Source organism: Clavelina lepadiformis, chromosome 3 (genome assembly GCF_947623445.1).
Source record: "Clavelina lepadiformis chromosome 3, kaClaLepa1.1, whole genome shotgun sequence".
NCBI lineage: Eukaryota > Metazoa > Chordata > Ascidiacea > Aplousobranchia > Clavelinidae > Clavelina > Clavelina lepadiformis.
The window spans coordinates 23,658,034-23,684,373 of record NC_135242.1 but is presented as its reverse complement, the minus strand read 5'-3'; the positions used below and the strand labels follow the sequence as shown (position 1 = coordinate 23,684,373).

Genomic DNA, 26,340 nt, shown 5'->3' with positions numbered 1-26,340 from the left:
TATTTTGGGTTACGCTCTGCTGGTAGCGGCTTGCTTCCAATGCGTATTTTCAGTGTCTGGGTTGCGCGTTGGTTGTCCAGGTGGAATACAGAAGTAACGGTTTTGGAGGTATTCATTTTCAGGTACCATTTATCGAAGAAACTATGGAGTGTGCTGACATCTTTGGATAGCGTATTTTCTAAGCTTTTGAGTTTTGTTGATTGGGTTGCTAATGCTTAATGTTCAATGCAAATAAACAAACTCGCACTTTTCTCGAATCTCTTATGAAAACATAATTTCAATCCCGCGTTGTCGGCAGGAGTTGAACCTACGCGGACAGAGCCTTACATATTTCAAGTCTGTCGCCTTAACCACTCGGCCACGACAACTGTGCTTAATGTTCAACGCAAATAAATAAGATTGCACTTTTCCCGAATCTCTTATGAAAACATAATTTCACTTCCGCGTTGTCGGCAGGATTCGAACCTGCGCGGACAGAGCCCAACAGATTTCAAGTCTGTCGCCTTAACCACTCGGCCACGACAACTGTGCTTAATGTTCAATGCAAATAAACAAACTCGCACTTTTCTCGAATCTCTTATGAAAACATAATTTCAATCCCGCGTTGTCGGGAGGATTCGAACCTACGCGGCCGATCCCTACATATTTCAAGTCTGTCGCCTTAACCACTCGGCCACGACAACTGTACTTAATGTTCAACGCAAATAAATAAGATCGCACTTTTCTCGAATCTCTTATGAAAACATAATTTCAATTCCGCGTTGTCGGCAGGATTCGAACCTACGCGGGCAGAGCCCAACAGATTTCAAGTCTGTCCCCTTAACCACTCGGCCACGACAACTGTGCTTAATTTACAATGCAAATTGTTAAAATCCCACTTTTCTCGAATCTCCTATAAAAAAATAATTTTAATTCCGCGTTGTCGGCAATATTCCAACCTACGCCGGCAGAGCCCAACTAATTTCAAGTCTGTCGCCTTAACCACTCCGTCACGACAACTGTGCTTAATTTGCACTGCAAATAGATAAACTCGCACTTTTCTCGAATCTCTGATGAAAAAATTTTGTTATCGTTTGCTGCCACTTTTTTCAGTTCTTTATTAAAGTAGAGTTTCCTAGTTAACTATAAGCTAGTTTCAACCAAATTTTAAGTACTAAAGTAAACTTCTGTTATTTCCTTCAGTTTGACTTACTGTTAACCTAAGCGCCTATATTTGAAAAACATCGTTCCAGATTTCAAGTCTGTTTTTTTCAGTCTAGGCCAGCTGGTGGCCTAGATGTCAATGTAGCCCAGGGGTGGGCAAATTTTTTGTACTGCGGGCCGCATTGGAAAAAATGTTGCAGCCGGCGGGCCGCACACTCTCATTACAAAGTAGGAAAGTTTACCCGGTATGTAAATAAACGCATATTTATATTAAACACAATTTTTGCATTTCACACTCAGTTACGTTTAAAGCTACGCAACTTCATCCCAAAAGCCTACGGTAGCCGCAACCGTATTTGTATTTTATGATCAAACACTTGAATCAAACAATGCGTGAGAAGTGGACCGCTAGTTGCTGAAAGCATGTTGCAATACATGCGCGACTGGCGTGTGTGTGTTTACGCACTGAAAGTGAAGAGAAAAACACACTCGTAAAGGTAATAATTTGTCATGTAACCTGTTTAATTGAAACAATAAGTGATGAGTAGGAGTTTCTGCAGGTGCCGGCGGGCCGCAGAAAGTGGCAACGCGGGCCGTAGTTTGCCCACCCCTGGTCTAGCCAGCTGGTGGCCTAGACGTCAGTGTAGCCAGCTGGTGGCCTACGCGTCAGTGTAGCCAGCTGGTGGCCTACGCGTGAGTGTAGCCAGCTGGTGGCCTACGCGTGAGTCTAGCCAGCTGGTGGCCTACACGTCAGTCTATGGTCATCAAACGGTTGTTGGCTCGTCACTCTGCGGCCCGCTAGTTTGAACCTGCATCTTGTCGAACGACGTTTACCGATTTTTCCACTGTAGTATGAGTACCCTCCACCCACCCCCTAGTTTCATATTCCTATGAATACGCATATGCAATATCCAGATTAAATTGCAAAAGTAATATCGGCTTTTTCGGCGGGATTCGAACGTAAGCGGGCTGGGCCCAACAGATTTCGAGTCTGTCGCCTTAACCACTCCGCTACGACAACTGTTCCTAATGCATAGATGAAATAGATAAACTGCCACATTTCCGAATATCCATATGAAATTGCAAAAGTAATATCGGCGTTGTCGGCGGGATTCGAACCTACGCGGGTAGGGCCCAATAGATTTCGAGTCTGTCGCCTTAACCACTCGGCCACGACAACTGTGCTGAATGCATAGATGAAATAGATAAAATGGCGCATTTCCGATTATCCATTTGAAATTGCAAAAGTAATATCGGCGTTGTCGACAGGATTCGGGGATTCGATTCAGATTTCGGGCAGGGCCCAACGACAACTGTGCTTAATGTTCAACGCAAATAAATAAGTTCGCACTTTTCCCAAATCTCTTATGAAAACATAATTTCAATCCCGCGTTGTCGGCAGGATTCGAACCTACGCGGGCAGAGCCCTACATATTTCAAGTCTGTCGCCTTAACCACTCGGCCACGACAACTGTGCTTAATGTTCAACGCAAATAAATAAGATCGCACTTTTCTCGAATCTTTTATGAAAACATAATTTCAATTCCGCGTTGTCGGCAGGATTCGAACCTACGCGGGCAGAGCCCAACAGATTTCAAGTCTGTCGCCTTAACCACTCGGCCACGACAACTGTGCTTAATGTTCAATGCAAATAAATAAACTCGCACTTTTCCCGAATCTCTTATGAAAACATAATTTCAATCCCGCGTTGTCGGCAGGATTCGAACCTACGCGGGCAGATCCCTACATATTTCAAGTCTGTCGCCTTAACCACTCGGCCACGACAACTGTGCTTAATGTTCAACGCAAATAAATAAGATCGCACTTTTCTCGAATCTCTTATGAAAACATAATTTCAATCCCGCGTTGTCGGCAGGATTCGAACCTACGCGGGCAGAGCCCAACAGATTTCAAGTCTGTCGCCATAACCACTCGGCCACGACAACTGTGCTTAATGTTCAAAGCAAATAAATATAATCGCACTTTTCTCGAATCTCTTATGAAAACATAATTTCAATCCCACGTTGTCGGCAGGATTCGAACCTACGCGGGCAGAGCCCTACATATTTCAATTCTGTCGCCTTAACCACTCGGCCACGACAACTGTGCTTAATTTACAATGCAAATTGTTAAAATCGCATTTTTCTCGAGTCTCCTATGAAAAAATAATTTCAATTCCGCGTTGTCGGCAATATTCCAACCTACGCGGGCAGAGCCCAACTAATTTCAAGTCTGTCGCCAGCTGTCGGCCTAGACGTCAGTCTAGCCAGCTGTCGGCCTAGACGTCAGTTTAGCCAGCTGTCGGCCTACACGTCAGTCTAGCCAGCTGTCGGCCTAGACGTCAGTCTAGCCAGCTGTCGGCCTAGACGTCAGTTTAGCCAGCTTTCGGCCTAGACGTCAGTCTAGCCAGCTGTCGGCCTAGACGTCAGTCCAGCCAGCTTTCGGCCTAGACGTCAGTCTAGCCAGCCGGTGGCCTAGACGTCAGTCTAGTTAGCCGGTGGCCTAGACGTCAGTCTAGCCAGCTGGTGGCCTAGACGTCAGTTTAGCCAGCTGGTGGCCTAGACGTTAGTCCAGCCAGCTGTCGGCCTAGACGTCAGTCTAGCCAGCCGGTGGCCTAAACGTCAGTCTAGCCAGCCGGTGGCCTAAACGTCAGTCTAGTTAGCCGGTGGCCTAGACGTCAGTCTAGCCAGCTGGTGGCCTAGACGTCAGTCTAGCCAGCTGGTGGCCTAGACGTCAGTTTAGCCAGCCTGTGGCCTAGACGTCAGTCCAGCCAGATTGTGGCGTCGACGTCAGTATAGCCAGCTGGTGGCCTAGACGTCAGTTTATGGTCATCAAACGGTTGTTGGCTCGTCACTCTGCGGCCCGCTGGTTTGAACCTGCATCTTGTCGATCGACGTGCACCGATTTTTCCAATGTAGTATGATATTACTTAACGCCGATATTACTTTTGCAATTTCATATGGATATTCGGAAATGTGGCATTTTATCTATTTCATCTATGCATTAGGCACAGTTGAGGTGGCGGAGTGGTTAAGGCGATTAAATATTTTCAATTACACTTATGCACATGAAATCTAGTATATTCATAATGTAATGAAATATAAATTTGTTGCAAAAATTAATTAACCTATTCTCAAATTAGCTTACTTAATACAAGCAATTACGTACAGAATGCGGCGCACTTCAGAGGCGACGATGGAAATACTCATATTTAACTCACCAACAATAGGTTTACCAGGCATTAAAGTCTTTATATGAAATGTATGTCGATGAAACTTTGTATGTTGGTAATTTAATGCAATACAAACTTGTTGTAACAAACTGATTTATAAAATTCAAATTCGTTTAGTTAATACAAGCAATTATGTACAGTAAGTAGCGCACTTCTGAGGCGCCATTGCAAAGAATCATATGTTTAACTTACCAACAATAGGTTGACCGAGCATTTAACTTTTTATATAAAATGTATCACGATGAAACTTTGTATGTTGGTAATTTAATGTCATATAAACTTGTTGCAACAGACCGATTTATAAAATTCAAATTCGTTTAGTTAATACAAGCATTTATGTACAGAAAATAGCGCACTTCTGAGGCGTCGTTGGAAATACTCATATTTAACTCACCAACAATTGGTTGACCGAGTTTTAAACTTTTTATATTAAATGTATCACGATGAAACTTTGTATGTTGGTAATTTAATGCAATAAAAACTTGTTGCAAAAACAGATTTATAAAATTCAAATTCGTTTAGTTAATACAAGCAATTATGTACAGTAAGTAGCGCACTTCTGAGGCGTCGATTAGAAATAGACTTATTTACATCATCAACGTTAAGTTAACCGGGCTTTAAACTTTTTATATTAAATGTATCTCGATGAAACTTATATGTTTGTAATGTAACGTGCTGCAAACTTGTTTTAAAGATAAAATCTAGACAATTTATAGTTGTTTGTTTAAAACGGGCAATTTCATAAAAATGTTGGTAAATACTTGCAGGCATCGTTTAAAGTAGCCCTGCATTTATCATTAACATTGTACCTTGACCATAGTCTAATACAACCCTTTTTGATCATTTTAAAGAAAGTTATGTTTTTATGTTTGATTTGTTTTCAGTAAATTGCATTGTATTATCTTGTGTAAAAACAACATTTTAACTTAACATGAATGTTTGCTAATATGAATTGCATTGCAAAAATTGTCGACAGTGACAGAAATATATGCAAGTTTAATTTTTACAGGGATTGATACCGTACATAAAAAAGTTATTTGGAGATTTAAGTTTGCTGAAATGATTACAGGTTATTGCAAATATGTTTATCCGAGTGCAGTTTTGACATTTCTCTTAATGCTTCATTTGAACAAAGCGAAACTCTTCATTGTACAAGTTTACCAAAATAGTTGAAATGACATTTAATTTTTAAATAGATTGAAATACGACATTGCTTTTTTAACAGATTCGTAACTCGAAAACATCACAGGATGTAAATTTGTGCCTCTTTAATAACGATTATTTTAGTGGTTTGAACAGATTTTCTCTTTTTCACCTTTAATGTAGGCCTACTTTATTCTGGAAACCGAAAGCGGTCTTCATGAAATCTCTATGTCAGTGTGTTCCATAAAATATTTGGAACATTTTTTGCTATAAAACTTGTTTCTGGAACAATTTTTGTTACAAAGATTGTTTCTGAAACATTCTTTGGAACAAATTTTGCGTCTGAATTTGTTTCATATTGGCATAATTTGTTTCAGAAAACTAATTATAGAGACATGATTTGTTTTCTCCGAAAAAATTGGAATAAATAGGATTTATGACCGTAGCCAAATGTGTTGAAGTTCTATTTTTTGAGTCAAATTTTGTTACATACTCGAGTTGGTAATTTGTTTCCAGAAAGTTTGGGAAAATTTTTTGTCAGAAATTTTGTTTCTGAAACATTTTTCGGAACAAAATTTGTGTCTAAATTTGTTACATCCTGCAAAATTTTGTTCCAGGAAACAAATTTAACAAACATGCTGTTTTTTTTTCAGAAAAAATCTGGAATAAAATTTATACCACTAGCCAAGTTTGCTCAAGTTCCAGTAAAAAAATTTAATATTCAGTGTACAAGTGTTCGTTAACGCCATCTTGTGACTGCGAAAGTTTCGTAACAAATGTTTATAATTTCCTAACAAATTTCGAAACAAGAATTTGTTACATTTGTGAAACAAATTTCCTGGGAATTTAGAAGTCGGTATCAATTTTTCAAAAACAGTTTTTTGTTGAAACAAAATTTGTTTTTAATTACCATTCATGAAGAGAATATTGAAACAATTTTCTGAACAAATATTGTTTCAGAAACACTTTTTTCATTTTGGGAACAAAAATTTGTTTCATGAAACAATTTTGGGAACAAAAATTTAACCATATACTAACCATACCCAAAGTGTCCGAATTAAGCGGAGTCGACTGTAATTCCAAAAAGTAATAAAATAGTTCCAAAATTTACACAAACAAGGAGACAACTACTTTGTTGTAAGATATATAGTTTATAGAGGTCATGTTCTCTAACATTGTCGGTGATTTATTTTAAAGCTTTGTTTTTGAAAATTGCTTGTTTTAAATTTAATGGTCTACCAGATTGAGCTGTTGGGCTATGTTAAGCAATGCAAACTGTATTCACTAGTAAACGAACCCGGTCAGTCGGTCACCTAGTTGAGTGTTTGTGATATAGGATAAAAGAACTTAATGCGGTATTTCAGGCAAATTCACTATCCTTCCATTTTTCATAAAAGCATTCAAAAACCTCTAACACACATTAACTAAACGCCATAACAACAATTTATCAAAAATTAACACGTACATATATACAGACTTGTGCCATATTTTTCGACATGCATTTCTGCATCAATATGCGGACGCTTTAGTTTATTGGCAGCAAGATCTTGATAGCGTAGGAACTGGTGGTACTGTAATACTAAGGTTCATTCAACTCCGTTCCTGCAATCTTTTAAAATTCTTCAGTCACCCCACAATGAACAAAAGAGCAGCATGTTTCTGCTTACCAAGCAAAAAAGCAAAATTAAGCTCATCAGGTGAATAGTAATTAATTATCGTAGTGTACATCATTAATGTGTTAAAACAGCCACCTTATTGTAACTACTTGGCGAAGCAGAAATTTCATTATGCTTCTCATGGCAGTATTAGACGTCATGGTGAAAATCACTGTTCGCTGCGAATCATTCATCCTGTAGTTCTTTGTTTGATAATTCGCGGAAGCTTACCTAATCCCCATGCTAAGGAGACAACAAAGATTTGATTCGCTATAAGGATGTTCATGATCCCCGCTTGATGTGGCTGTCTGACACTTTTATTAACGAGCTTGACAACTGGAAAGGAAGTACAAAAGGTAAAAATGAATTAGAAAAAGAAAAACAATTTCTGTCAAAACAGACATATGCAGGCCTAGTAATGGCATCGAAAGCTATGTCAGAACTTGTACAGTACTTGCTCTCAACTAGTCCTGGTTCGTATGTTTGTACTCGTCGCATCAACAAAGAACCTTTGGAAGCTTTTTTTGGTTAAGTTCGCCGTACAGGAGGAAGCAATGAGGCTCCTGAAGTAAATTCATATGGGCGGAAATAATACAAACAAGTAAAGGGGAGCAATGTTGAAATTGTTCATTAATTCATTTTGAAATGTTCTCACTGTGGTGATTAACACACATTTTTTTGATTGCTTACTTTTTCAGTAAGTTGTGTATTTGTTGCCGAAACTACAGTCATCGATAATAAAAAACATAGATTATTTGTAAACTTATCAGATATTACTTCAGTGATTTAAGCAGTCTATCAGGCTGTGTCGAACCGAGTGGTATTTTCTGGCAAAGACTCTGAAGACACGGTTCAGTGCTTCCACCAGAATCACTGGATTTACTTCGTCTTTCATTTCTTCCCCCTTCCCAGTTTCTACAGCCAGCCAAAACTTGTGAAACAGCTCATCCAATAGAAGCTGGGCAAGTGTACTGAAAAAAACACTGACGTCAACTCACTGTTTGTGTTACATCCACCACAGCTGCCATTGTATATTTAATTTTTCATAGAGTCAAGGTTGGTCTTTCCCTCCGATAACAACGTTTTCCTTTGTCGAGGTTGTTAAAAAACAAGCTTTGCAGCGCCTAAATGAGGTACATTGACGATCCCTAACTGAAAAACAGTTGTATTCTGCACTTTTTCCATTGACGTTGTAATACTCCCTTTTATGCTCTTGCTCGACAGTAATTCTGGGCTTTCCTACCATTGCCGTTGCTGAAGTCTTCAGTACCAGATGCTTCAGTTGTTGCTAAGCCGTATGGCCTCAGAAAATCTTTTGGGAAATGCTGGAAGAAGTCGAATTCACCAGCGGCCCAAAATGAATCGATATACATTCTGCTGTACCAACACGAGGAACGAGCTTCATGATATTAAATGATTACACTTAGAGCTATAAATTAGGTCAGGGCTTCCCAAACTGGGGGTCGCAGAGCGTATACCAATTTTACATGAAGTACTGCCTATACTATTGTTGCAATTGTGCAAAATATCATCCTAAACTGAGTTAGATTCTACGTAAATAGGCCTTACTCTAGTTTTAGTAGGCTACTACCGTAAATTGTAGGACTTCATTTATTGACAGTTGATGAACGTTACCGCATACGCACCACGTGTCGCAGTAGCATGCACAACTTTTTCTTTTTGCGCTTTATGACGTCATAGATCTCTCTACCTCTGCGGACGTACGAGATCCTAATTACCGAAAACACAGAGCTTAAACTTAAGGAGTGCATGCTGGTAGCTAATTATTAAGAAAAGACTGATCGAATGGATAGGTGGTTAAAAAAATCGAACGATAATGGTAATAAGTAGGGCAAGTTTTTGCAACTTTTTTTTACAGCTTCCGGCAGCTTCCTAAATACTCACAATTTACGTAGAATGATGTTTTAAGCTGTTTGTAGGAATTTTATATTGCAACTTTTATCAAGTATTGCGCAAAACGTAAATATAATATAATATATCTGGAATAAAATTGTATTTGGATCATCGATTTGAACTGAACAGTGATCTAAAAGCAATTGTGGAAATGACCCGACCAAACATCAGTCCAAAACTCTATACCAAATTGTTGAATTGCCAAGCAACTTCATGCTCTGTGGAACGAAGTTTTAGCATGCTACGCAAACTGTTGGCAAACGATCGCCATTTCTCCCCAGACAATGTGTGGAAATATTTGGCACTATATGTAAATAGATCGCTTGATTAATTCACTATCGTTTAAATTTGAGTTATTGTTCAGTTATTTGAGTTATTGTTGAGCGTTATTTTCTTGCTGCGTACCGGCAAAAAATGAATTTTCGGCGGTCTAAAATAAATGCAACTTTTTACTGCAACTTTTGTTAAAAATAAATGCAACTTTCTCAAGTTTTTAGTGCAACAAAAACTTGCCCTAGTAATAAGCCTACTGCAGATCATGTGAAAGCTGAGGTAGAGGCCGATGCAAAAATAGCTTGCACATCGAAAAAGCGCAAGTGCATTGGAGAAAAGGCGACTATTCATATGAAAAAGAGAAAATATAACAAAAGTTTTTTGCAGTATGGTTTCACTTTTTTTCGGAAAACAATGAACATCGTCCACTTTGTTTGATCTGCAATGCAGTGCTGGCAAGCGAAAGTTTTAAGCCTGACAAGTTGAAAAGACATCTTCACACCAAGTATGATACTTATCCGCAACAAGCCAGTCGAGTTTTTTCATCGTTTTCTGCGAACATCGGAAAGACAAAGACAATCATTTGAAAGTGAATTTGTAGATAAAGGGAAGTACACAAGAGAATCGTTTGAGGCTTCCTTGTTGAAGAACATATTTTACCAGCTGCAACCAAAATGAGCGCAACAGTTCACGGCAAAAAGAGGCCAATGAAATGCGGGAAATTTCTTTGTCAAACAAAACTGTGTCGAGGCGAGCAACTCATTCTACGGATCAAGGAAAGCCGTATTTGACGTAATTCTGATGTCCACTGTCCCATCAGGTTCTCGTGGATTTGCCTCAACGTCTGGCTAGATCCCTCCATTGATAAAAACGTTCTATTAATCATGTGAGCCATTTCACCCTGCCTGCGATTTGCTTGTCAGAATGGAATCATGATGTTGTCAATTCCTCCTCACACATCTCACCGCTTGCAAGTTGCAACCCCTGGATAGGACATTCTTTTGGCCTTTGAAGACTCATTAGAATCAGGCTATCGACCACTGGATGGTGACCATTTGTGGTAAACGTGTTCAAAGTTATAGAGTGTGTGGATTTTTTTACACTGCATATTCCAAAGCGGCTAGAGTTCAGAAAGCTGTGAATGGATTCAAGTCGGCAGGTACAATGCCCTTCAACCCGTACATTTTTGACAAAACAGACTTTGCCCCGTCGATGGTGACTGAGATCCATGCTGTTGATTCACCGGAATTGGAAGCTGTTGGTGCAACCACCAGATCTCTGGCTAAAGTAGAAGGGGTTACGAGCATTCAGCTGTGGAATAACACTATCACTAGCTCTCAGACTGCTGGTGAAAGAGAAGGGGTTGCGGGTATGCAGCGGGGTGGTGATTCTGCTCCCAGCAATCAGGCTGCAGCTGAAGGGGTTGGGGGTATTCTGCTTAGTGATGGCCCACCAGTGCTCAGATTGCAGTTCATGTGATGGAAATCTCTCCACTCACTCATACGAAACTGACCGCCCGGAAGAGGAAAGCCATGAAGTCGCAGGTGCTGACCAGTTCACCTTTCAAGAAAATTTTACTTTCAAAGAGAAAAGCTCCTTCCTCAAGCAAACCTTTCTATTAAAGGAACAAGACGTGCTACATGAGTTGTCACCGGTAATTTTACTGGCCTACCCAATGTTTTTCAACCTTATTTTTTTCAAATTTCAAAAGCATTTTGTCAAATTTGTGACAAGAACGTTTTTGCTGGGAAATCAGAACTAATGAGGCATGTAAAAACTGCTCAACATTGTCAAAATGCTGCACAACTTCTTGGTTGGAAGCACATCGATGGAGCAATATGTCACAAGTAGTCAGGGCTGCATAAAATCTGCATTGAATACTGTGGCCTTAATTGCAAGACGCAATGTTTATTTCAATTTCATGTCATACATGGTACCAACCCTGAAGCATATTGCTAGTGATTCCAAAGCAACAAAAGATATGACCTCTGGTCGGACAAAAACAACATATCTACTAATGGAATGTTTAGCTGTTGATGCTCATGAAAGGTTAATTCAACACAAACTTAAGCAACAAGAATCAGATACATCAATGAATAAAATCTTTTCTATAAACGTCTGCTATTGGGTTTAACGATCGGTTTCTGTTGCCTTGATGAGCGGATAAAAGCTTCCGCTTCGTCTTGCAAATGCGCGACACTTGGGACTGTGAAATTCCAAACTCCTTGGCAACTTCGCACTGAGATGCTTTCTTTCAAATCTTTTCCCTTTGCTGGCCTACTATTTCCTGGCATTTTTCATCGTTTTCGTAGGCTACTCAATGCAGGTGTTCTATGATTCTGCAGTGGTTTGCGCTTTGCGACGTAACAATACTGAAATGAAAATTATTCTTGTGTTCTATTGTGATGTAACTATCCTAAATGAAACGTAGTTTTGTGGTTATTAATCACTGTAGAGAAGGCAGTTTTTGGTGAAATCTTACTTTATTGTTCAAATCATTTACATGCTACTGTCTTCATAGCAGTGGTCCTTAAACTGGGCGGCGTGTAACATTCATAACCGAGGCCGCTTCGCGAAAATTGTGAAGCTAACGATTTTGTCATGAAAACTCTGACAAAATTTCTGAGTGTCCCATGTGTGCAGACATGAGTCTACATTTATAAAAGAAAAATTACACTGGTCAACACGATTTTTGCGGCAGACTATGTTTGGGTCTTTTTTACCTAATTTTGGGGCGCTTAATCCGAATCTGTCATTATTTTTTTTATCACATCATGTCTTTGAGATGTTACATATGTTCATTATAAAATAATACCGCAAAGCAGAAACCGAAATGTAGAGGTGCTTTTAATCAAAACTGCTGGAACGCCCTCTGCCATCGGCCTTGCTAGCGCTCTTTCATGTATCTATGTAAAAAACAAATTATATAGGATGATCTTCTTGGTATCAACAAACTAGGTTATGAATGATATATTTCTCTCCAAGTGATAAACTTATCCTTTATCCAATGCTCATCTATGGCTCTGCTATCCCAGTAGCAAAGAAAACAAGGGTATTTGGTGTGAACACCTTGCTTTGATAACAGAAGGTTCAATATTTCATGTCTGCACATATGTCATCACTGTACTTCAGTGTTTCCAGCACATCCTTAATGTTTTCATAGTTTTTCATTTCATTCTTAGGGCGGGATGCACCACAACAGATCAACTTGATCAAGGATTAAGGATTAAACTGAGATCATATGATCTAGGTTTTGAGTGGATCCTTAATTGTCATGCACCAAGTCCGATCTGGTCAAGATCATGTGATCGACGCATGATCTTGATCAACGCTAAAAGCTTAATGATTTGGAACCGAGATTATATGCAGACTGCATGACATCCCATTGTTGAAGACAGCAATCACAGCATAAGTTAATAGCGCGGCTTCAACTTCGCTTTTATCGACCAGTTCAGCTGACAAAATTAATCGAGAATCAAAAGCGCCGCTGTTTGCAGCCAACAAAACGCTCATTACTACGTATGGCAATAAACAGCTTAATGTTTCTTTGCATCCTCGCTTTTCTTATCCCTTTGAGTTTGTACTGGCGGACACACCTTTTTTCATCCTGAGGTTGGATTTTCTCACTAATTACAACTTTGTCTTGGACCTTAAAGCGAAGCAGCTCATAGATGTTCCCAACCAACAACAATACACGCTAGAGCCTGAGGCGTATGACCCTCTTCGAATATCGATTCTCAGTCAGATAGATCCGGTGGGCCATCTGTTACATCAATTTCCGGACCTGCTACAACCCCTGTCAGCTGCTGTTAAACCGGTGAAACATTCTATCGTTCACCATATTCATACCACAGGTCCGCCTGTGCGTTCACGCCCGCGTCGTTATAGTCCAGAAACAATGGAAATCTTGAAGAAAGAAATTGACAGCTTGCTAGAACGGGAAATCATCCGCTACAGTGATTCACCGTACGGGAGCCCAGCGTTACTAGTTCCTAAAGGCTCGTCAGGCAACAAGTATCGTCTTGTCATTGATTACAAATTGGTCAATAAACAAACAACCGACAGCTGTTACCCGCTTCCGTTCCTACACAGCTTTGCAGACGTCTTATATGGTAAGACGGTCTTCTCCAAGTTAGATCTCCAGCAAGCATACCACCAAGTCCCGGTGGCTCCTGAAGACGTTCATAAGACGGCATTCGTTTGCCCCCTTGGACAATTTGAATATACAAGACTTCCGTTTGGTCTGTCCGACGCACCACGGACGTTTTCCAGGCTCATAGGAGAAGTGGTACGACCCCTTCAACACCTGGGAATCTTTGCCTACCTCAATGATATCATAATCGGAAGTGGTAATCTGTCAGAACATCTTGAACACCTTAAGATGCTTTTTCAACGGCTTGATGAATTCGGCTTAACGTTGAATTTCGGCAAATGTGAATTCAACCGCCAGGGACTTGAATACCTAGGACATCACATAAGCGCTCAGGGTATACGACCGACTCAAGAAAAAGTGCAAGCCATTCTCGATTACCCTCAGCCGAAAACCTGCAAACAGCTGAAAAGTTACTTGGGCGTTTATTGCCATGCTACAGCCGTTGTACAAGCTAGTTCCAGGCAATCGAAACAAACGCGCCCCTTTACAATGGAATGCGGAGGCAGAACGCGCGTTCGCCGACAGCAAACAAGCTATCGCAAATGCCAGCACATTGGCGTTTCCAAAACTTCACGCCCCAACTTATTTAACAGTTGACGCTTCATTGACCGGTATTGGAGCAACGTTGGAACAACAACAAGGAAACCAACTTGTCCCGTTAGCATTCTTTTCAAGACAGCTGACTGCAACTCAACAGAAATACAGTTGCTTCGACCGAGAACTGTTGGCCGCTTACAAGTCAATTCGACATTTTCGTTACTTCTTGACAGGCCGTCAATTCACCTTACGTACTGACCATCTACCTCTGGTTTCGAGTCTCGGGAAGCTCTCCGAACATTACTCACCAAGACAATTCCGACAATTGCTGTTCATTACAGAATATACGACAAACGTGGTGGCGGATCTTTTGTCAAGGTCTCATAATGCAACACCCAACATTAACGCTATTTCCAGTTTTCCGCCGCCTTTGGAATATGAGAAAATAGCAGAAGCTCAAACCACAGATCCTGCCATTCAAAAACTACGTGCCGCGACAACAGCACTCAAACGTCAAGACTGCAAGCTGCCCAATAACGATGTAACCATTCTTTGTGACGTGTCCGCCGACACGGAGCGGGTCCTGGTCCCGTCATCCTTTCGGCGTCAAGTATTTCTGCACTTACATAACTTATCGCATCCTGGAAAGAAAGCCACCATCAAGCTCATCAAGGAACGATTTATCTGGACAGGAATGTGTAAACAGATCGCGACCTGGGTCCAGCAATGCCCAAACTGTCAAGGAGGAAAAATTTTCCGTCACACCAAAACCGCACCAGGGACATTCAAGATTCCGGATGATCGATTTTTCGATGTTGCAATTGACCTGATCGGACCACTTCCAACCTCACACGGTAAAAATACATTCTTACCTGCATTGACCGTTATACGCGTTTCGTTCAAGCCATACCAATCCCGGATGCCACCACAGAAACCGTCGCCGCTTACTTTGTAAATCACTGGTGTTCCTTGGTCGGCGTTCCAGTCATCCTCACAAGTGACCGTGGACCATGTTTCACAAGTTCTGCCTGGGCGGAAATTATGCGATCCCTAGGTATTCAACACAATCTGACAACTTCTTACTATCCCCAGTCCAATGGAATTACGGAACGTGCAAATGCGGAGATCAAGCGCGCCATCAAGTGTTCAGACGAACCAGAGCGTTGGTTTCACAAACTGGGTTTTATTGTCCTGGCTCTGCGAAATCGCTATCTGCATGACCTGAAATGTACACCAGCTGAGTTAACTTTTGGACACACCTTACGTCTTCCAGGTGGTTTCTTTTCTGACTCCAAGCTTGCCTCTGCAGTTCCTACATCCAGCTACCTCGGTGCGTATCGAGACTTCATCAACGACCTTCAGTTTACATCAACGACCGCGCATACGAAATTCATACAGTCCTATGTTCATCCGGATTTGAAACATTGTGACCGCGTCTATGTGCGCTGTGACCATGTAAAAAGAGCGTTGGAACGCCCTTATGTTGGTCCGTTTCCAGTATTGGAGAGATACGAAAAGTACTTTGTTATTTCTCGACAGGGGAAACCGGACCGCGTTTCCCTCGACCGTCTAAAGCCTAGCTACACTATCAATATTGAGACCCCTTTACCACCAACACGTTCGCATCAACAACAGAATTTTTCTTTGCAGACACAAGATCCTGCTCCGCAGTCATTGCCCTCCACCTCGGCGAGACAAGAAACGGTACCACCAACTGTCACCGCCCCGGAGCCAACAAAACCTCCTGCAACAAAACCTCCTGCGGTTATAAAGACGTCTCGAACTGGTCGTAAAATCATTCCACCGAAACGTTTCGCAAATTATAAAAGCAACATGTTCATTTGCTTGATGCTTTCTGAAAAGATTAACCTTTAGGTTTCTTCGACCCATGTCGAAAACTTTCGCGTGTGAGGCAAACGTGATAACCTTTACACAACCGAAGCAAAACATCGAACGAGATTGGAAATAGCAATTGAATTTTGTTTGAAATATTTTCATTAAGTCTGATATTTTATTGCGCAAATAAACTTTAAACAAGTTCTCGCCCACGATCGAACTGGGGACATTTCGCGTGTAAGGCGAACGTGATAACCGCTACACTACGAGAACGGGTTGAGGTAACGAAAGTTTGTATTATTTTCATTTTCAAAGCGCTACTTTTACGAGAAGTGGAAATTGATATTTTGAATATTTCAATTTGGCCGAAGCTGTATATCAAACATTGGTTCCTCCCGGCATCAAATCCTGAAAGTGCTTCGTGTAGAATGAACATTTCTTTGTATGAAAGCGCTTCATTACTGTTGGAATTAAAACCGAACTTCAAACTTTTTAGGGGCTTCTCATATTTCCGACCATGATTCAGCTGTGGACCTTAAGCGTGTACTCAGCACTCAGCACTCAAAAACATTTCATTGTGGTCATAATCAAAGTATTGGAACTTATATGAAGAGTTACACCTCACACATGAGAACGTTGCTACCACTGTGCACTGTATGTGTGTGAATAATATGTGCGCATCAGATGTACGTGGCTTATAAATTGTAACACTTCTTGCTTACTCGTGACATGATTGTTCAACTTAATCATTCTTCCTTCGACAGATTTTGTTTCAAAGGATATTGCCTCCTCACCAGGAGTCAATGATGCCATGAGCAACTTTCCCAGACGATTCATTCGCAAATTTTCGTCATTCTTCCATAAAAGTCGTTGTTAGTTGAATAATTAATCAGGTGCTAGATTATTGAAAATGTTAACTTGGTCACCTTGAAAGGATAAAATCGAACAAGTCTCATCAATTGTGATGTCGTAGTCATACATGACCTCACAATGGAGTTTACGTCATCATAACGACTGGCAGAAAATGGAACAAAGCTCTCTACTCGGTCCAGGATATCCTGCACATCTTGCTGTAATACAAAGTAACTTTCTTCTACTCAGTCTATATTACGGATAAACCTGTGGACTCCAAATGCAAGTTTGTGTAATTTTAAACTTTACCAATTGAGTTTCTTCCAGAAGTTTAGGATTGTTTGTTACGTGGCTTATTACATCGGCAATTTGTTTCACCGGCTCCAACGATAAGATGGGATATTCCACCATTTTGAAAATTATTTCCTTTCTCTGTTTAAGCAAAATTTTGTCTTTTAAATCTAAAACTTTGATAAAAAATATAAAGTTAATACGTCACAAACTAACCTTTGATTGGTTGAGTTTGTTGGTTGACGATAAGACGAGAACAAACTGAGCAATCTTCTGCAGATTGTTACTTAACAATGCTGCGTCCAGTTCATTTATTATATCATCGTTGACGTCATAATTATCAACCACAGTGACGAAGAGATTTTCCTCAACACACGATTGGTCAGGAGTGCATATTTCTATGACAATTGTGACGTCATTAGATGAACGTCCAGGTGGAATTATGATGTCATAGAGAACTGGATCAAATCCATATTGTAGAAGATATCGATGGCCTGGGAAGGATTTATATTTCTTAGATGGAATTTTGGTCTTGTCAAATTAATTCTGCTCTATTTCCACCTGACACTTTATTCACCTTTCTCTTGGAAGAAAAACTTGTACATCGGTTGGTATTTGCCTTCTATGTAACCAGCACATGTGACATTAACCTTGGTGGTATACGCACTTCCCATCCTAGGTAAAACAATGCAGCTACCACCACCATGAGAAGATAGAGCATTGAGGAAAATGGTCACTGAGGAGTTCTCTCCGTGAATATTGTAACCTGCACATAGAAGTCAGGTTTAAATTTGTGAATGAATTAGTACCATATTAGGAGATTCACCTGTTCCTGAGACATTTGATGATGAAATAAGTAATAAAGCATTTAGTTTGCAAAACTCCTGATCATCACATAGTGGCAGTTTATGTCCAGGTTTTGGTGACAATGTCCATTTACGACGTAAACAATCATCACATTCCAATTGTAGAATGATTGACAGGTAAGGATAAAAGTACTTCCCACAATTGGACCAACATCTGCGATTTGATGGAAAGAAAATTAAATGAAATGTTTTTACTTTTTCTGCTGCAATTTTATCCAATGCTCACTTTAAATTAACAATCGGGGCTCGTCTTGCTTGAACAACAACTTTCTGATCTGCGTATGTTGCATCATGATGGGGTCCAGATATGATTAATCGGATGTAATAATGTTCACTTTGTCTGAGTTCATTCATGGATATTTCCATCACATGACCACTGGTCACCCAGAGAGTGTGCCAATCAAAGCAGGAATCTTAAACATGAGAAAAAAACTTAAATTTGGAACAAATGATATTTGAAAAAAAAATTTTAAACCTTTTCTCTGTATTTTCCCCATCACTGTCCTTGTCGGAAGTTCTTCTTGCGTGATGGAGCAAAACCAGTTGTAGCTGATGTGTCGATAATATTTGTTGAAATCAATTGAAGATTCAAATCTTAGGACAGTCACGTTGCAGTCTATGCAGGGAAATTATAATACATTAAAATTATGGATGGTCCAATGTAGTCGAAAATTAAAAAAAAATTCATGAAAATATTTTATGAAGTCACATAGAAATCTGATAATAACCAACTCACCAGCCTGGAGAACATTTCCTCCTAAGATCACAAAATGTAGCTTTTTCTTGATAATTTCTATCAAAGTATAATCTTTGAGTTTTCCCTCCAACACATCACTTGTCACGTTCTCACTGGTAACTTTAACCTTTATGACATACAAGCCGGGTGACAATGTATCGGCTCTGATGATAAGTTCTGGTTCAAATGACTCCTTCTCAAACTCAACTTCATATGTATATGTTGCCATATCCATGTCTGTTGCCACTGGGAACACCAACCATTTATATCTGACCTCAGACATATTCTTGCAGGTGAATTTAAAATCCACGCTGAAGGTCAAATAATCAAAGACTTTCAATGGATTTTCAAACCCGCCTCGATAGTTCCCATCTCGAATTCTCAGATTCTCCAAGCACGATGACGTCTCCAACACGTCAACCCATCCCACGAAAGGAAATGATTGTTTTGAATTCCTGATAAAACCAGTGACCTGCTGCATTCCAATGTGGTATAAAACTCGTTCAACTTTGATCAAAAGTTGTACTCGGTACTCGGTACTGTTTGGCAAACGAAAGGTGCTTACTATTAGCAATCTGTTAACGGCTTGTTAGCCTCGATTGTGGATAACATGCAGCCGAAAAACGAGGACAAAATAACCACTTCTTTTTCAACCTAACAATAAGGCATTTTTTATTGCACTGTGATGGAAGAAATGCTGGGACACTCATTAATTTTGTCAGAGTTTTTATGACAAAATCGTTAGCTTCACAATTTTCGGGGAGCGGCCTCGATCAAAAAAGATCTAAGGCTTTAACTACAAACTTCAAACAACAAACAAGCTGCACCCTTGCAAAAGAGCTGCTTCAGAATCAAATCCACCCAAAAGAAGACAACTCACGTGAACAGAACAATATCGAAAATTTGGTAAAACTGCCCGTGTTCTCAAAAACACAATGTAGTGACAGGCTTTCCGGCATTATTTCTCCTAAAATGTACTGCTTTTGCAATAAACCAGATAATTATGAGCTGTACGTGTTCTGTGAAGGATGCAATAATTGGCTTCATCCAAAGTGTGTATTTCCTGATGGTGGTAGCGCTTAAATTAACACGACAGGAGTGGAAAAGCAGCCGCTGTGTGTGTAAGGGTACAATAATAAATGACACTGAAACAACTCCTACAATTTTCCATCTTGACCCTGCACCTAATAACACACCAACACAATCTCCGGGTACATTGAAAGATGTTAAAACAACCATCAATTCGACGATAAATCTCGAAACGTGTAAGAATATTCTTAACGAATTTTCATCAGAAAAACCTAATGAAACAAATCCGCAGCAAGCTCAGCTTTTGGCTTCAAACATAAGCATTTCATCTTATGATGCGTTGCTGAGTTCTTCTTCAATCGAGAGCGACACTGATGAAAAAATTCGAAAAATGTATGACGGATGCGTTCCTTGTGTTAGGAACCATTACTTACGAAGTAAATGTGGAGTGATGAACATAAAGGCAGCTGAAAACCGGTATTACGAAGGCTACGTCACCGTATATTGTTCTCAATGTTCATGTTGCAAATGCTCAATGCAAGGAAAAATAAAATTTTATTCACTTGTTGATAAAATAGAAGTTGTATTGCAAATATCTGGCGAACGCAATCATTTAAGTGGATGCATACAATCAAGGCCAGTCAGGGGCGAAATTAGAAAAAAAATAGACAAAAAACTAAAGTACAATCCTCCAGCGGTAATATTCCGCAAATTGCAAAACCAGATGACTGATGAGGAGCGCTATTTTGGCTGCCACACATACGCACCATCACAAGCTGTACTGAGAAACATAAAATACCAAGGCAATATTTCGGAACGGTATAGCTCAAATTGGGTACTGAATTTAATGCAGCTTCGTGAACATTTCGTTGAAAGCAAACAACCATTCATCAGAGAAATTATAGCCCATGAACCCGGGGTAATACTGTATTCAACGGGGCAGGTAAAAGCATATCATGAAACCAACCAAAAGGACATTGTTTATTTTGATGCTACCGGAAGTATAATCAAAAGAAGCAACGAAATTTCAAACGATTTTCAAATATATACACTTCTGATTAGGAACCCCATCGCTGGAGGACCTGATTCAGTTTTCTGTAGAAAATGCAAAGTCTAACATGTTTGCCTATCGCCATTATCTCTTTCTACAATGTTCAATGACAAAATTAAAGCTTTATGATTCTAAAGTTAAGTACACAGAGGAAGATCTCAATAGCTACCTTTTATTGAATGTCATGCAGTTTGTTCGCAGCAGACTGTGTGTACAACAAGTGAGGAAGCGATGGATCGACAACTCTGTTATTTCCCGTATCACTGTGGGCAACCTTTACATAAAAGAAATTATACTGGATAAACGCAAAGAGCTAGCTCAGTATTTTGAAAAGTATCAGTGTAGCTGTAATGATTACCTTGCATGGGTGTTAGACGTAGAAGTAGTAATTTATCTCACCATGCACCTCTGTCAGTTGGACTACAATAGTGCTTCCAAGAAGTTGAATTTCCCAATCATAACGTCTGTGGATGAAATTTAAAGTTGTTCACAACTTCACATACATTTTACAAGATATACGATGGTTTAAGTACATACCAGAACTTGGACATGATTGTATATAAATTATGGAAAGAAATTCGCATTTGCTTGTCAGATGTACCACTGCGATGCTGCCAGTTCACTAGATTTTTCCATGCCATGTGTAGCCTCTGCCAATCCCACGTTTGTACATTACAAGACTAATCGTTGTCAAAGGATTGTTACGTCGCAAAGCGCAAACCACTGCAGAAACATAGCATACCTGTACAGTACTGTACTGTAGCCTACGTATACGGTACGAAAAAAATGCCAAGAAGTAGTCAGCCAGCAAAGCGAAAAGAGGTATGTCTGTCCGATAGAATCCTTGTTATTGAAAAATTGAAAATTGATTTCCGTTTTTGTTTCGTGTTTTTTTTGTTTGTTTTTTTCGTTTTTTCACGTGTCGAAATGAAAAGAAGGAAGCTCACTTGTTGCGTCATAATCCAAGAATGCGTGCGCCGGTGTTTAAAAAAGAGAATATCGGAGAAAATGTAGGAAACGCATACATCGGTTAATCGCATAAAAAAGCTTGGCAAATTGACTATGCGATTAACCGATTTCGTCTGTAGATGTTTCAGCCGACAATTAAAGTTGGTTGATAAACATAATTTAAAAAACAGTTTTAACAACGTTCTTTGTCAGTCGCCTGATTCAAAAGTTCAAAACACCATACGGTTCGTAGATTACCGGCAACACCTATCGTAAATAGGGTTAAGCGAACAAAACGACTGCAAACAAAAACCCAGTATGAAGGTTGTACTAAAAATCTTCAAGTCAATCTATTTTTCTTGATCGATTCGCATGAGTATGGCGATGTTTCCTGCCTACAAATTCATATGCACTTTTTATAGTCACCTAGTTGTATGACCAAACTTCTTTTACAGTAGGTGGGGTGGAAACGAAGAATATAGCTCAATTACTATCACGTTTGGATGTGCAGACAAAACTATCTGCGATAAAAACTTCAAGTTCTTGCTCCTGAAGTGCATCGCTAAATCTCATGAAAGTTAAACTCGAGTGCGGTTGATTTGAACACCTAGTGAGTTCATTATCTATATTCTACAGGAATAAATCAACACATGATGTTGGAGGTAAAATATTAGAAGTTTGCCGATTGAGTTCGAAAATGGCACGATTAAGTGAAATAAAATAATTTTGCCGTCAAATGGGGCAATTGCGGTGTGTGTAAATGTTGCACATCGGGTTGTCAGCGTCTTAAACAGTAGGACTTCGATCCCAACGAGGTATGTAAAGACATACAAAATTAGGCTTACCATACGTCCCGTTTTAGCCGGGACAGTCCCGCTTTTAAAGGCTTTGTCCCGGCGTCCCGATCTGGCATTTACTGAGCCAGCATTGCCCCACACTACACGAATATTAGCATGATGTGATTGGTTTGTTTAGCCAATTTGCTGAAAAGCAATACCCGATGCGTGTTCTTGTTTCGTTGTGTTAAATGTGAAAGTAATTGTTACATCATTGTAGCGGGTAATTGGTCCAGTGGTGAGTTGATTGTTAGCGCATTCGCTTGTTCACTGTTCAGTAATAGTAGGCTAGGAGGAGGAGATGATCTTTTTGCAGTTAGGTTATTGAAAGAATTTATTTCGTACGGTTCCGGTACTTGTTTGCATTTTCTTCTGCAAAAACCATTTGAATGTGAAAGCCCTTATCACCTGCAAAATTAAAACTGACTTTTCCTGCTGTGGTTTTTATGAGAAAATAAAGTTGAATATAGACTTCTGGAAGAAAGTATTGTCTACAGAAAAGTATGATTGGACGATTATGTAAATTTACAAATGCTTGAACATTGTTTTGTTTCCTAGTAAAATCCATTATTTTAGTTTTTCTTGGTGTCTTACTACTTCAGTTGTCCCTGACGATAGGAATCCAAAATAGTCTCATACTTCTAGTAAAATGTAAACCACATTTATCTGATAGGGCTTGTTGTTCTGAAGCGTCCCGCTTTTCAATCAAAAAAATATGGTAAGCCTATACAAAATCCTTCATTTACAGTTACACAATGAACATATCAGGTTCATCATCAACTGGTACTTGCTGTAAACAAATTTAAGCATGTGTATATCAATCATATGCAATACATGTCGAAAATGAACACGACTCTGTGTTAGCCCAAGGAAATTTTTTGGCGTTTCAACTATGGAAAGCAAAAATCTCCAATTCGATTAAGTTTTTGTAACTTCATGTTTCTGACGTTTCCTGGTGGTTGGCCCATTATTTTTGGCAAAGTACATTCACATAAAAATTAAACATTAGTAAGTCAGTATTTTGCAGCAAAGTAATTCTCTTGCACACAAATGCAGTACCTTTGAACAAATTCAAACGTAAATTTGGCTTTTTGTGGATATACCATATCAAACACAAAGTATGACGAATACAAATACAAAAAACTTCGATTGAAAGAGGACTTGTCTTTCTATCGACACTACATTTGTTCTTCCAGTCATAAGAGAACAACCTTGACAATGAATCCAACAGTTTACTTACAGCAAAGACTTCATAGATAGATTGCTTTTCTTGACAACACGGTGATGAGACGCATCGCATCCGGACTGGAAGTCGGAGACACCCTCATAGCTCGTGAAGTCGAACATTTTATCGAAATCATCTCAGGTGTGGCTGTCTTTCTCGAAGTTACCATTTTCATCATTTCTTTTGTCCTCCATGACACCCCAGTTGAAGCAACGGTCTTCTTCATTAAGATCATTCATCAGCAAATGTGCCTGAATTTTTGCTGCCACCATCATCGTTTGTCCGATGTTGACGGCCGAACGAATGGAGAAGAAGAAATGTCTGGTTAAGATTTTAGAGGCTGTGGGAACTCCGACACAAAATCGAATGATGGTGTCGAACCTTGAAATAGACAAAGGCTTCTTCTTGGTGATGGGAGATCCGGGACAAATCATCGATCTATACAACAGGATGTCCCAAGAGTGCGTAGATGACTTTGAATTGACTGACGGTTACGAGTTACTTTACGAGTTACATTCCTATGTGGTCCTCCATCATTGATCCTCCACGTGCAATGTAATAAATAAACAATGTAATAAATTTTGATCTTTGTTCTTTTCTGAAAGTTATTCTTGTTTTGATAAATGAAAAGTTCTTTGCAAAAAAAAAAAGTCAGCAAGTGGAGAAAGAAAATTGCATATGCTGATTTATTATTGAAACGACTGGCTTCTTGCTTCAAATTTATAATCTCCTCTTTAACCTTCCCTTTCCATTTTTCAAAACTCTGTATGTAGTGTACAAAAATAACTTTTAGGTATGTCTAAAAATCTTTGGTATTTACATATCTGTGCAATCTTGAACGTCTTACACTTAAGGTTAAAATTGCCTGCATTTGTGCTAAGCCACTTAAGTACATCAACAAGTTTCATGACAATTGATAAATTTTAACACATGTACATAGTAATGTTGTGTAACCAAGTGTTGTGTTGTGCAACCCACTTGTAAATGAAACTTGATCGATTTGTAATGGCATCCAGCAACTCATGGGAGTCAATTGCCTCTCCTTACATAAGTGTATTGTAGTGGTTGAGCAGATGCTCTTTATGCAGAAGAAATGGATTTCTTTTCAAGAATAACATTTCTCTGCAACCGGTATGTTGTTCGCAATTTTAGACTTACCTTTCTTGTATTCTTGACATAGCCATAAGCAGTGTGCATTAAGGGTTTCGTCACATTCCATGCGTTGGTCACACTGTTTAGCAGGAGTTAATATCGCTGAGGTAGAGGGCAGGTGCATTTGAAAAACAGGTTGTGTGATGCCAGCAAACCTTTTCCTTTTACGATTGACCAGTCCCAATAGTGATTCCATCCACCTCATCTTTAAATGATTGAGGATACTTAGACACAATTTGGTAGGCAATGGTAGATAACTCCCGACGCTTGGTGTTCATGAAAATGGCATCTACTAAAATTCTCACCATTTCCGATCGTAGGAGTGGATAAGATACTCTAAAGTTCTCGCTCTCGTTAAAATTTAGTTACAACTTGACAATAAAACTTAAGTTTAATTTGTTTGTTTTCATTCCTAAAAATGTGCGATTTTTCCAAGTCTCGGTACTGAATACTATAAATTCTCATCACTATGGTAATCAGTCTACTTCACAACTATTGTTTAAGTCGACAATTCATAAAACCATGATGCAATTGGTCCTGAAGTGCATAACTGAATCTCATGAAAATTAAACTCGAGTGCGGTTGATTTGAACACCTAGTGAATTATCTGTAAGAATAAATCAACACAAAGTTATAGGTAAAATAATAGGAAGTTTGCCGTTTAAAATCCGAGGAGGCTCCTTGGTGGACAAATGGCACGATCGAGTGATGTAAAAAATTATTATGCCATTGAATGGGGTAATTGCGGTAAATGAGTGTGTGTGGAAGACACTGTTTCCAATGTCTTCCAAGTTGTGTTGTTATAATCATATCTGTGACGTTACCACGCTATTACATAACGTCATATTTGCCATAAGTCAATCACAGTTCACGGTAAAATTACACATTGACCGAAATGAAGTTGATTGACAGTTGATTCCGCGAGCTTACCTCCGCTTGCACTTTTGAACTTATTGCATTTTGTTAACTTCTGTGTGATTGACAGCTTATTAGTAAACATGTTTATCTGCACGATTGACCTCGCATTAACAGCAGTGTTATGATAAAATAGACGTTGATTGATTGACATATTGTTTCCTGTGTCGACCACCTGACTTATAATACGTCACGTTTAAAAGTCCGAATCATTTCCGTAATGAAAAACGCATTCTCTTCAAGTTGAAATCCTCTTTCCTTATTATCTATTTCAGAGTATTTTTATTTCCTTATTATTTCTTAAGCGTATAAGTATAGCGTGATTGAGTGGGAACTAGAGAGAACTAGAATTGTTACTTATAGCTAAGAGGTAACTGTAATAACCTTGTGAACGTTTTCCTGAAGTATGAATGAACGCAGAGTGTTGCGCTTGCCTGCCAATGGATTCTTAAAATCCTTATGATATTGGACATGGCCATGAAAGTTCTCATTCACTTGAACGACCAGATAACAACAAACCAGGCCATTATCCTGTTAAACCGCATGTAAAAAA

The 26,340-nt window shown here is 39.4% G+C and overlaps 1 protein-coding gene, 1 long non-coding RNA gene and 6 other non-coding genes across 8 annotated transcripts; all 8 read right to left on the bottom strand.

The window, feature by feature from the left end:
- Window positions 1-444: 444 nt before the first annotated feature.
- Trnas-uga (transfer RNA serine (anticodon UGA)) lies at window positions 445-526 on the bottom strand. The gene has a single exon. It is a non-coding gene; the product is annotated as a tRNA-Ser (tRNA).
- A 233-nt stretch (window positions 527-759) lies between these two features.
- On the bottom strand, window positions 760-841 carry Trnas-uga (transfer RNA serine (anticodon UGA)). Its single transcript has one exon. It is a non-coding gene; the product is annotated as a tRNA-Ser (tRNA).
- Window positions 842-2,533: 1,692 nt separating this feature from the next.
- Window positions 2,534-2,615, bottom strand: Trnas-uga (transfer RNA serine (anticodon UGA)). The gene has a single exon. It is a non-coding gene; the product is annotated as a tRNA-Ser (tRNA).
- Window positions 2,616-2,691: 76 nt separating this feature from the next.
- Trnas-uga (transfer RNA serine (anticodon UGA)) lies at window positions 2,692-2,773 on the bottom strand. The gene has a single exon. It is a non-coding gene; the product is annotated as a tRNA-Ser (tRNA).
- A 234-nt stretch (window positions 2,774-3,007) lies between these two features.
- Trnas-uga (transfer RNA serine (anticodon UGA)) lies at window positions 3,008-3,089 on the bottom strand. Its single transcript has one exon. It is a non-coding gene; the product is annotated as a tRNA-Ser (tRNA).
- Window positions 3,090-16,086: 12,997 nt separating this feature from the next.
- Window positions 16,087-16,159, bottom strand: Trnav-uac (transfer RNA valine (anticodon UAC)). Its single transcript has one exon. It is a non-coding gene; the product is annotated as a tRNA-Val (tRNA).
- Window positions 16,160-16,408: 249 nt separating this feature from the next.
- On the bottom strand, window positions 16,409-19,112 carry LOC143449876 (uncharacterized). The gene is made up of 10 exons (XM_076950204.1): window positions 18,632-19,112; window positions 18,371-18,511; window positions 18,122-18,308; window positions 17,856-18,049; window positions 17,607-17,795; window positions 17,246-17,523; window positions 17,048-17,170; window positions 16,813-16,956; window positions 16,609-16,741; window positions 16,409-16,446 (listed from the first exon to the last, which is right to left on the bottom strand). The coding sequence occupies exons 1-10, from the start codon at window positions 19,110-19,112 to the stop codon at window positions 16,409-16,411; spliced, it is 1,908 nt and encodes a 635-aa protein (XP_076806319.1).
- A 1,633-nt stretch (window positions 19,113-20,745) lies between these two features.
- LOC143449453 (uncharacterized) lies at window positions 20,746-21,385 on the bottom strand. The gene is made up of 3 exons (XR_013114570.1): window positions 21,249-21,385; window positions 21,070-21,175; window positions 20,746-20,985 (listed from the first exon to the last, which is right to left on the bottom strand). It is a non-coding gene; the product is annotated as an uncharacterized LOC143449453 (long non-coding RNA).
- Window positions 21,386-26,340: the final 4,955 nt, after the last annotated feature.

Excerpts from the sequence above, each read along its gene's own strand:
- LOC143449876 (XM_076950204.1), bottom strand. The coding sequence starts at position 19,112 with ATGCAGCAGGTCACTGGTTTTATCAGGAATTCAAAACAATCATTTCCT. Across the intron at positions 18,309-18,370 it reads GGGGAAAATACAGAGAAAAG|ATTCCTGCTTTGATTGGCAC; the intron begins GTTTAAAATTTT and ends CTCATGTTTAAG. Across the intron at positions 16,742-16,812 it reads TTCGATTTTATCCTTTCAAG|AATGACGAAAATTTGCGAAT; the intron begins GTGACCAAGTTA and ends CTTTTATGGAAG.